General features: G+C 40.5%; 2 protein-coding genes across 2 annotated transcripts; both read right to left on the reverse strand.

Moving 5' to 3' along the window:
• Positions 1-420: 420 nt before the first annotated feature.
• Positions 421-4045, reverse strand: LOC134791473 (uncharacterized protein K02A2.6-like). Its single transcript, XM_063762505.1, has 2 exons — positions 3792-4045; positions 421-3384 (listed from the first exon to the last, which is right to left on the reverse strand). Exon 2 carries the CDS (start codon positions 2131-2133, stop codon positions 598-600), a length of 1536 nt encoding a protein of 511 aa, XP_063618575.1. The 5' UTR covers positions 2134-3384; positions 3792-4045; the 3' UTR covers positions 421-597.
• LOC134791562 (uncharacterized) lies at positions 2411-4954 on the reverse strand. Its single transcript, XM_063762611.1, has 3 exons — positions 3792-4954; positions 3141-3356; positions 2411-2422 (listed from the first exon to the last, which is right to left on the reverse strand). Exons 1-3 carry the CDS (start codon positions 4740-4742, stop codon positions 2411-2413), a joined length of 1179 nt encoding a protein of 392 aa, XP_063618681.1. The 5' UTR covers positions 4743-4954.
• Positions 4955-11663: the final 6709 nt, after the last annotated feature.

The following is an 11663-nucleotide window of genomic DNA, read 5'->3' on the forward strand; positions in this document are numbered from 1 at the left end:
AGTAAAACGAAGTATGAAATTTTTACTCGGCCGAGTACAAATTCCATACTTCGTTTTACTGTCTCACCACTCTACTCGGTACGTGTACCAAGCCCATCAGAGACTGCACTGCACTGATGGCCTAGCGGTAAGAGCGTGCGACTTTCAATCTGGAGGTCACGGGTTCAAACCCCGGCTCGTACCAATGAGTTTTTCGGAATTTATGTACGAATTATCATTTGATATTTACCAGTTGCTTTTCGGTGAAGAAAAACATCGTGAGGAAACCGGACTAATCCCAATAAGGCCTAGTTTTCCCTCTGGGTTGGAAGGTCAGATGGCACTCGCTTTCGTAAAAACTTGTGCCTATGTCAAATCTGAGAAATATCTGCCTAGGGCCCAGGGAATCCAGGATATGAGGAGAGCACTAAAACACGTACGTTCGGTATTGCATTTAATCGATCGACAGGCATGGTGCGCAATCTACCCTCTATTGTAGAAATATGAGTCTACCCACATACATTACACCTCCACCCTTAATTACTAATACATGTTTTCCTTGTAACTACTTACTAGTGTACGAGTCGCTTAATACTAGGAACTAGGACACATAATAATTTAATCAAACTCGAAGCCATATCTTAGCACGGGTTTACGAATGCGCTTGGGTCGGTCCGCAGGGGACTCATTACATTCCGTGTGCCTGGGCACTGTGTTCCGGGACACGGTCTCTACAGATGGCTGCGGTGGTTCCTTAAGATCGGGTTCAACCACAGATTCCGGCGCGCGCGAACCCTGACTCGCCTCAGTCTCATTAACCGCGGATTCCTCGCCTGGCGCCGCCTCCGACACATCCGACAGGGTCACTGCGTAACTGCTACGTCTTCTTTTAATCTGATCTAAATGTCTTTTTAGTTGTGGACCACTTTCCCTAGCTATAATAAAATTCCGGGAACCTACTTTCTCCTTAACTTGACCACTTAACCAGCTTCCCCCGGCATGATCTCGCGCCCACACAGAATCGCCCACATTAAGTTCCCTAGGTTTCCCTCCCGCGTTAAACACTTGTTTATCTTGAGCTTGCTGTACCCTAGACTCGATCTGCCGAGTACCCCTTAATAAATCTAGCCTCGATCGTAGTCGTCTACGTTGCAACAACATAGCTGGGGCAGACCCTGTAGAACTATGTTCAACGTTCCTGTACATCATGAGATATGCTTGAAGAGCTTCATCCACATCACAACCATCTCGAAGTGCCTTTTTAATGGCTCGCTTGCATAACTTAACCGCATTTTCTGCAGCGCCATTGGAGGCTGGGTGGTAAGCTGGCGTAAACGTCATTTTGATACCGTTACTGTCCATAAAATGTGCGTATTCCTTAGACGTAAACGGAGGACCGTTGTCCGAAACTACTTCCAAAGGCAGTCCAAAACGAGCAAACGTTTCCCGTAACGATTTAATAACTCCCCTAGCTGTAGTTTTAGTCATTTTGAATATTTCTAACCATTTCGTCGTTGAATCTATAATGACTAAAAAAGTTTCACCCTGAAAAGGTCCCAGAAAGTCAATATGTAATCGCGACCAGGGCTCCGGGTTATACGGCCACGGCTGTGGCGGCACTCGCGGGGGTGCGGCGCCCTCTAGAGCACACGTCGTGCACTGCTTACCTAACTCTTCGATGTCCCTGTCTATTCCAGGCCACCACATCACGCTACGGGCGAGACTCTTCATTTTCACGATACCTAAATGACCAACATGTAACTCTTTGAGTAAGTGATTTCTCAAAGCCTCTGGTACTACTAGCCTGTAACCCCAAATTATACAACCCCGGTCTATATATAATTCATTGCGGCGCAGGTAATACGGCTTAAGTGCGTCATCGTCACAACTGCTAGGCCAGCCGGACAGTAGAAACAGAAATATTTTCTTTAGTACTTCATCCTTACTAACGTTATCTTGAACCATTTTCCTCGTAATCGGTAAGAAGTTTTGGATAAAATTTAAATATGTGACTTCCTTACGCTGGCTTTTCTCCTTACCCACCGGTAAGCGAGATAAAGCGTCGGCCGCGTTCCCGTCACTACGCACATACTCGATAGTATAATCGTAACCAGCTAAAATAACCGCCCACCTCTGCATACGACTTGCAGCCATTACGGGTGGGTTACTTTATCGCCGAAAATTGTCACCAAAGGCTTATGGTCTGTTCTAAGAATAAACTTTCTACCATATAAGTATTGGTGAAACTTTCGGACCCCATAAATTATTGAAAGTGCCTCCCGTTCAATTTGCGAATACGACTTCTCTGCGGCGTTGAGCACCCGCGATGAGTACGCTATTGGCCGCTCGGTGGCGCTAGTGTCGCCGGCGCCGGGCACAAGGTGCGAAATCACCGCGCCGACGCCTACACTGCTCGCATCAGTGGTCAGAATTATAGGAAGATCTGGCGAATAATGCGCCAATATATCGCCAGAAATCAACATTTGCTTTACCTCACTAAACGCGCGCATGCAAGCTTCACTCCACTCATACTTCACATCTTTCCGCAAAAGTGCATACAGAGGCGCTAGTATAGTGCTTATATTGCGTACGAACTTCGCGTAATACATCACTAACCCTAAGAATGATCGTAATTCTGCCACATTATTTGGAACCGGTACCTGTTTGATCGCTTCAATCTTTTCAGGGCATGTATGAACACCTTGCTTACTAATTACAAATCCGAGATATGTTACCGAGTCCGCAAAAAACGTACATTTATCTTTTTTAACTCTTAGACCATATTTCCTTAACCTTTCAAACACTTCGTGAAGCGTGTCTATATGTGATCGGTCATCGACCCCTGTTATAATCAAATCGTCTAGAAAGACACCTACACGAGGCATATCCGCAAACAATTGCTCGAGTTTTCTCTGGAAAATACCAGGACTAGACGCTAGCCCATATATCAGTCTATTGTACATAAATAAACCCTTATGGGTGTTAATCACCGTATATTTCTTAGACTCATCCAATTCAAACTGGGCGTAAGCTTGCGACAGGTCTAATTTAGTAAACTTATTTCCCCCGTGCAATTTAGTTAGCAAATCTTCTACTTTCGGTAAAGGATAGTGGTCCACTTCTAAACATTTATTTAGCGTTAACTTAAAATCAGCACATACCCTTATGGTGCCATCTTTTTTAACTACCGGCACTATAGGCGTGGCCCAGTCGGAGGTGGCGACAGGCGTGATGATGCCGTCGCGCACCATCTGCTCGAGCGCGCGCTCCACCGGCTCGCGCAGCGCGTACGCCAGGGGGCGCGCGCGCAGGAACACCGGCCGCGCGTCCGGCCGCAGGTGGAACCCGACCGTGCCCCCGGTGAACCGGCCCAAGCCCTCCGCAAACACCTCACAGTATCTGGAACTGAATTCAGTCTCATCAAACAACATGTTTACATTAGCAATTTGTTTACATTCCAATTTTGACCTATCTATGATATTAAATGCCCTTATCCAACGCCTACCTAATAGGCTAGTTTTGCCATTTTCAATAACATGCAAGTCTAATTCTTTACACATTCCATTACACTGTACTTTAGGTGTTATTTTACCTACAGGTTTTACCTTTATATCTGTATACAAATTCAACACTAAATGACTTCTTTGTATTTTGCAATGAGTAAACAACTTTTTATAGCATTCTAAACTTATGCACGAAATTGCACTACCTGTGTCTATTTCCATATTTAACCACTTTCCCGCGATATTAACATCTATGGTGTATGGTTCACACACAGACGACTCGCTGCTATCTATTGAAAAATTGTTTACCTCGTCGCTGTCGCTGTTGTCCGAACGGTCCAAATACACAACCTTCTCTTCCGTCACGTTGTATACGGACGAACTTCCCCGCAGCTTAGGACACACCCTTTTTAAATGTCCTTCTTGGTTACATACTCGGCAGACATACTTCTTGAATTTACATCTGTCGGCTTCATGCTTTGCTCCGCACACCTTGCACACTCCATTGAAATCCGCGTTATTGTTTTGACCGAAGCCTCGCATCTTTCCGCTACCCGCTCCGCTCATGGCGCTTAGACCGCCGCCGCCGCTCGTTATCTTCCCGCGGGCCGTTGTTCCCGCCGCTGGTCGACCGCCGTCCGCCGCCGCCCGGCCCCGGCCTGCCCGACCCACATGATGCACCGACGTGGTCGCGCTCGCTGGTATACTGTCGCTGGTTCGATTCCGAGCACAGTCTTCTACTAGCGCCGCGTTGACCTCGGCCGCCTCCATGGACACGGCGAGCTTGTACGCCCGGTCGAACGTGATCGTGTCGTCCTCCGTGAACAGCTTCTGTCTGATGTCGTCGTTCAACAGCCCGCACACGAACTGATCCCTCAAGTTCTCCTTCAAGCTATTGTCCCCGGTGAAACTGCAGTCCTTACTTAATTTTTTAAGATCCGTTACAAAGTTGGCAATATTTTCATCACGCTTTTGCACACGCTGACGGAATTTAAAACGTTCTGCGAGCAAACTCGGCTTTGGATTTAAATGGCCTTTCATCAGCGCGACCAGCTGGTCGTAAGTTTTGGTCGCGGGTTTCGCGGGCGTGCACAGATTCACCATTAGTTCATAAGCGTCCCCGCCCATCACTGTTATTAGCGTAGCCACTTTCACTTCACTTTTAACATCGTTTGCAACGAAATATTGTTCTAAACGGTCAACATACAGTTCCCAATTGTCATTGACAAGGTCAAACGGTCCGAGTTTTCCCACAGGCATGTCGTACACTGTTTATCAATAACTTTTCACTTTTTAAATGCACTAGTGTCCAATTGTTCTCGTCGCCACTGAGAAATATCTGCCTAGGGCCCAGGGAATCCAGGATATGAGGAGAGCACTAAAACACGTACGTTCGGTATTGCATTTAATCGATCGACAGGCATGGTGCGCAATCTACCCTCTATTGTAGAAATATGAGTCTACCCACATACATTACATGGGATTAGTTGTCAAGCGGACCCCAGGCTCCCATGAGCCGTGGCAAAATGCCGGGATAACGCGAGGAAGAAGAAGAATTTTATCACGAAAATTGACAGTGCTGCAGCAGTAATGTTGCAACAGAGTAATGCTGCTGCAGTCGCCATATCTTAGAAAGTTATTTAAAAACGCGAGCGAGGCGAGCGCGAAAAATTTTCGATATAAAAACGCAATTTGATAGACAGTTCTACATTTTTTCTTTTAGTATGGAAATCAACCACATAATTTTATCACGAAAATTGATAGTGCTGCAGTAGTAACGTTGCAATAGAGTAATGCTGCTGCAGTCGCCACCCGAATGTCACCTTTATCATATCTTATAATGTAATTGTAAACGCGAGCGAAGCCAGCGCGAAAATTTTTCGATATAAAAAACGCAATTTGATAGACAGTTGTACATTTTGCTTTTAGTCCCAACCAGGCGCGAATCCAGGATTTCATACAGAGAAGGGATGGGACAGTTTTCTATCAGCCTAGCTTCGCATAGATTTAAGGGTCTCAGCGAGGTTGTTTTCATACAGAAAAGATGCAAGAAAGCAGAGCTTGGAATTGACCAAGTGAATGTGAAGTGTGAGCAAGGCAGAAGGCCCAGCTGCGAAAGAGGAAAGCTTGGATTTGGATCCAAGCCCAAGTGTAATTAAGGCAGAAGATCAACTTTTCCATAAGGCAGAAGACCTCGCATAAGACCTTACGCCGAACTGCAAAAGAGTGGCTTGAAATAGAATCTATGCATGTAATCACGACTCTTCTACTGCTCGCTCTTTGGCTTCACTCGAAAGCGCTACTTGATAGGATGCTTTTAGTTTTCGGCTTTCACGGGGCCCCTTATAACACTTTGACAGTTAGGTCTCAGGATCGCGGCTAAGGAGCAACTCGGCTTGGCCGACAAATCTGGCGTGCAAGAAAGCAAAATTCGCTATAAAATCGGTAACCTATGTCGAAAAAATTGGCTGGCCGCAAGCCCGAAAGCAAGATTTTTTTCCATGACTTTAAGGGCCTCCGCGTAAGGTCAAATCGAAAGCCTACGTTGTAGATGTTCTTACGTACCCTCACTCTCTTACTTGATCCCTACGACCCTTCGTTATTAGATGGGTACATGTACACGTATAAAAGTTTCATGTAGGTACAGTCAACGGTAAAAATATGGGTGTAGACTACTTACTCAAAAATATGTCCCATAGTTCTTAATTCACTGACTGACTGACTGACTAAGAGATGTACACCCATATTTATATCGTTGACTGTACCTACTCCACGACGACTGCAATGCTGATGCAGCCTGCACGTTTTTTTTTGCCTACGGTTTTGGTGCCCCGGTACTTTGCTTAAAAGGGTTAATCCGGCACTGCGAATGACAGAGGTCAATGTTTTTTTCTCAAAGTACCCACCTTCGTGGCCATTATTAAGTGCTTAAATGAGGCGATACCTACGTATGAATATGGATTTGATATGGGTGCGATATAATTACGATTAGGTATAATTCATAATAGAGAAAATTTATAATTTTAAATAATTATGCAATTATACGCGTGTTGATATGTGTGTTTATTTTACTTACACTACCAGAGATATATATAACTCCGTATAAGATAAATAAAGTCTAAGAAAAAAACGTGCCTCGGACGGCCAAGGAAAAGTCATTCTCGAATAGATGGCGCCATTACCTTTGGCCTATTCTCGGCTAGATGGCGTTAACGACACCGTTTGGTATTTAACAATTTTAACACATACCAGTGAAAGAACATGGGTCAGTATGGAACAATAAAAATTAAGAATCATTTATCCGTAAACATATTTTGATTATTTTATACATTTTCAATTTTATTTTAAGTTTTAATCGTGTGTCGATAGATGGCAGTAAATGTACCGTGACTACGAAATTGACAATGACAGGACCCCTCTATACTATCTATTCTTTTTGCCACTACGTAACTATGTAAACTCATTTTTAATTTTCTTGATTACTTCATGTTTACTCAGTTCCCCAAAAGATGGCACTGTGCAATGAGGGGCAATTAATTTACTGTCGTTTAATTTTGTTGTATTATTAGTATATTAAATCTACATAATTATTCAATTATATTTGTTGATATCCGTACCCCCTCTGAAACTTAATTTGGCAAAATCTTTCCTCGGTGGCTTATTCATGTCACAAAGTATTAAATTCAGCGCCATCTGTTAGTTTACCAGGGTACTCATTTACTCAATAGTGGTAGCACATATTTGAAAAAAGTTTGCCCCTCCTTCCTAAGTAGCGCCATAAGATTCAGGGGCAAACTTAAGTCAATCGAGTGTTGTGGCTACCCCCTCTTATAGGGGTTGAATTTTTATAGCCTATAACCTGGCCGGGAATTTTCTCGACAGATTAGTAAAGTTTTCATCAAAATCCGTTCAGCCGTTTTCACGTGATGCGCGTTCAAATAAACAGACAAACAGATAAACAGATAAACAGACAAACAGACAAAAAATTTTCTGTTTTCCTTCCGGCTTCCTTTCGGAGAATTGAGCACGTTATTCCATCGCTTTTGTACTAAGTATACATGGAGTATAATACGTAGAAGAACTCGTATAGTGAAAAAAATACATTTATTTTAATATTTTTACACATGTAGGTAGATATAGCCCTTCAAGTGGCGCCATCGAAAACGCGAAAAGTAGTCAAGTGGCGGAGCCCCGGTGGGTGGTCAGCGCAGATTAAGAAAATTTTACAAAATCGTAGATTTAAGCTTTTCTATGTTTGAAAGTATATTAAATCACATATTGTTAGAATCAGCGTTATATAGGCTATTTGAATATAGCAATAAAATTATTCTAATGTATAAAACATTTGGCCAGACGTAATGAAACTCCGGAAGAATGACAGTTTTCCAGCTTCCTGGTTAAAACTGTTTACCACCATAAAACTAATTGATTATTGGAGGTAATTGCTATTTAATTATCAAAGGAAGACTTTTATCTTAAAAATTAATCAATAAAAAAGACCTAAGATACAATTTCTTTTACAAAACAACCTCTTAAAAAACGAGACTGATCTCGGACTAGGCGGTCGCTCCCGAATCAATGGTCCACACCAACAAATTTTATACCAAGTGTTTTGTGTTTCTTATGGTATGCTATCCTTCTCTAACTCGCTACCTAATTTTGGGCGCTAGAAGAGCCTAACTATACTTAAATGCGTTCAATTTCACCTCTAAATACGTCAACACCTCATTAACCACTCACTGGTGGATGACAGTTTACTGGTTTTCGCATCGACCATTCACAGGTTTTAATGTTGCTTATTTAGATCGTATAATATTTTTTTTTAATTCTGTATGCAGTGGCATGAAACAAATTTGTCAGTGGCCACATTAGCAGAGTCGTGTTATTTTCCCTAGCAAAATCTGTTAAATTCCTACCCTAATAATAATTTTGTTATTGTACAATATCCATATTAAATTAAACTACTTAAATTAGTATTAGTCTTAAAAATTGTTGTTTTATTTATCTTTATCATTATTTTATAAAAATGGGGGAACCACAGAAAATGCTAGACGAAAACATAATATATATCGGGGCTCGTAATATTAGTTTTGTATGCATTTTTAACATCCTATAAATCATCGAGCAAAAATATCTCTTCTATCATTTTTAATGGACAGACAAATGTTCAGCACGCACGTTCCGCTGCAAATTGTTTTGTTTGCTAGTATACTCATTCGCTATTCAACTAAACACAGTTCTATTCAGTATATGGAAGCAATAAATATAAATCTCACTAATATAACTGCAAAAATCACACACAAACAACAATCCCGGAAGCACTAACTAAAGCTAGTCACAACTGAAAAGTACCAGGATTATCACTAGCATTTTTTACAATATGGGCCTTGTTTTCAAAGTATATACGACTAGTTTATTTTAGAAGGTATTCAAAGTTATATAAACATTTTTAAAATAAATATATCTAAATTTAAAATGTAAATTTTGCTGCAGTTGCATTGTAGTTAAAATTATAGTTTAGGGGCTCCCGGTAAACGATACAAAAAACAAGCGTAGCTTAAAGTGAGAATGGAAAGTTAGCATAGGTACCTACTCGAGCGAGAAACCGCGTGCATTTCAAGCTAAATGGAACTTTTCAGTTTCAGATACGGTGTATTTGGAACTCGTTGAAAAAGTTACTCGCCGTACAATTTACACCAGAAACGGGGAGCAACTCGTTACGGTAGGTATAGGGCTGGGCTGCTGTGTCTGAGCTTGCGACAATAATAATATTAATATTATTTAGGGAGAAATACTTTATTGATGAAAACAAGAAATAAACAAACATAATAAAACTTAAAAACCTACAGATAAAAAATTTGGCCTAGATCGCCGTCAACAGGCAAGGTGCCTCTAACCTTCTAAGGCTGCCCGTATTTCCCCGCTGTATGGCGATACTAATACGCTGGGTGAAATGGTTACATATCAGAATACCGAAAATCTATTTACCTAATGTTGAATCACCTATGCTCGTTTCACCTATTTTTTTAAATACCTATTGATCAGTTAACCTAAGCTCATAACACCTAATGAATGAATTACCTATTGCACGTTTCACCTACAATTGGTTTACCTAAGCTCAGAATACCTATGCTCGATTTACCTAAAGTTGAAACACCTAATACTCGAAATACCTAAAGCTAATATACCTAATACACGAAACACCTAATGTTGGTATACCTAATGCACGAAATACCTAAACTCGGTATACCTAATGATCGAATTGCCTAAAGTTAACATACCTACTGCACGAATTACCTAAAGTCGGTATACCTAATGATCGCATTACCTAAAGTTAACATACCTAATGAACGAAATACCTAAATTTGATACACCTAATGCACGAAATACCTGAAGTCGATGCACTTAATGAACGAAATATGTACCTAAAATCAAAAATATAATTATTGTTTAGTAGAATATTATTAGGACATACAAGAAGTCGAGATAGGTGCGATGACGAGCAAAGCGAGGAGGAGCGTGTTAGGTTAACTACGACCAAACAGTGCCAAAACCGACTTTTATTCATCGTCATGATGTTAACTTACAAAAATTTTGTTTTTGATAAGATAAGATAACATAACTAATTTTGTATTAGACTAACGAAATCATTCTACTACCTAAAAAGTAGCGTTTCAAAAAGTGTATTTTTAAATTGTTATCCAAACAAACAGTTTCTACTGTAAGGTTGGGAAATCATACGATTTATTGGGTGGAGTTGCCACTTGATCATTCGGCAAAATGATATGAATTTTGTACTAGGTATATAGACTTGAGGTATTCCGTGCATTAGGCATATCGAAATTAGGTAATTCGTTCAGGAAGTATATCAACTTTAGGTATTTCGTGCGATAGGTTTAACAGTTTTAGGTATTTCGTCCATTAGGTAAATCAAGTTTAGGTACATCGTTCATTAGGTATATCAGCTTTAGGTGTATCGTCCATTAGGTATATCAGCTATAGGTGATTCGTGCATTAGGTATAATAGCTTTAGGTGAAACGTGCAGTAGGTAAAACGTGCATTAGGTATATCGTGCATTAGGTGTTTCGTCCATTAGGTTATTTGAGCTTAGGTATTATAAACTTAGGTCAGTCAATGTTTAGGTAAAATGATCGATAGGTAATTTAAAAATAGGTGAATCAAGCATAGGTGATTCAACATTAGGTAAATCAGTTTTCGGTATTCTGATATGTAACCCTCTGGTCACCAGAAGCCTCTATTAGGCGCGCCGACAAGTCTTTAATATTATTTATAAACCTGAGTGCCGAAAACATGGAGATCCTAATTTATTGATAGTAGCTTTAATTTAATAATAATAAAAGGTTTGATTATGAGCTTAAACTCCAGAAATAGTCCTGACACTACTGGTTTTTGATCCGTAACGGCCTGGAGATAAAGCGTGCATGCAATTAACATTTGATATTTAAACCCGATTTTTGATATTTGATTTTTATACTCGTACATTAAGTATTTACCAGTTGTTAAAATGCAAACAAAGACGTTCTAACCGAGATCATATTGTTATATACCGTAGCTGGTCAGTCGGATAGATACATAGAGGCGGTTACCAATTACCATACATTTTAAATTAGAAGATGTAATATTCTTCAGCCCATACAGAACATTTCATTTTAGCTCCTTATAATTATAACAATCTCAACCATAATCACCAGTACAACCAGTACATCAATAATTAAACAAATATTATGATCCAGCCACGACTACCTATATCTACTTGTGAAATTCATCCCTTCAAAAATATACCTACCACAGGAACTTATGATATTCATCCCTCCAAAATATTTTTTGCTCTGGATTATAAATTTTCTGTGTTGAAAATTTCATCCGAATTCATAGTATTGATGGTATGGTGGTATAATCCGTTATCCGCACATTACCGTCACGTCCGTCACACATCACACGGTTTGTCGTAAAAAACCCTAAGCTGTAAAAAGGCTTTTATATAGTACGAGTAGGTTTGGTCTTTGGAATTCGTACTCAGATATAATTTACTTACTTAACCTAATATAGCACAAGAGACTTTATTTTTGAGTTGACATTACCTACCTCTAAGCTGTCAACGATTTTGATAAAGGTTTGTTGACATAAATCTTTACGGAATGCGAAAATCAACCCAACTC

The sequence above is a fragment of the Cydia splendana genome, chromosome 6 (genome assembly GCF_910591565.1).
Source record: "Cydia splendana chromosome 6, ilCydSple1.2, whole genome shotgun sequence".
NCBI lineage: Eukaryota > Metazoa > Arthropoda > Insecta > Lepidoptera > Tortricidae > Cydia > Cydia splendana.

Coding starts and splice junctions, on each gene's coding strand:
- LOC134791562 (XM_063762611.1), bottom strand. CDS start 4,742: ATGCCTGTGGGAAAACTCGGACCGTTTGACCTTGTCAATGACAATTGG. Junction 3,357..3,791: donor ACAACAGCGACAGCGACGAG/GTAAACAATTTT, acceptor GTGTTTGCGGAG/GGCTTGGGCCGGTTCACCGG.
- LOC134791473 (XM_063762505.1), bottom strand. CDS start 2,133: ATGGCTGCAAGTCGTATGCAGAGGTGGGCGGTTATTTTAGCTGGTTAC.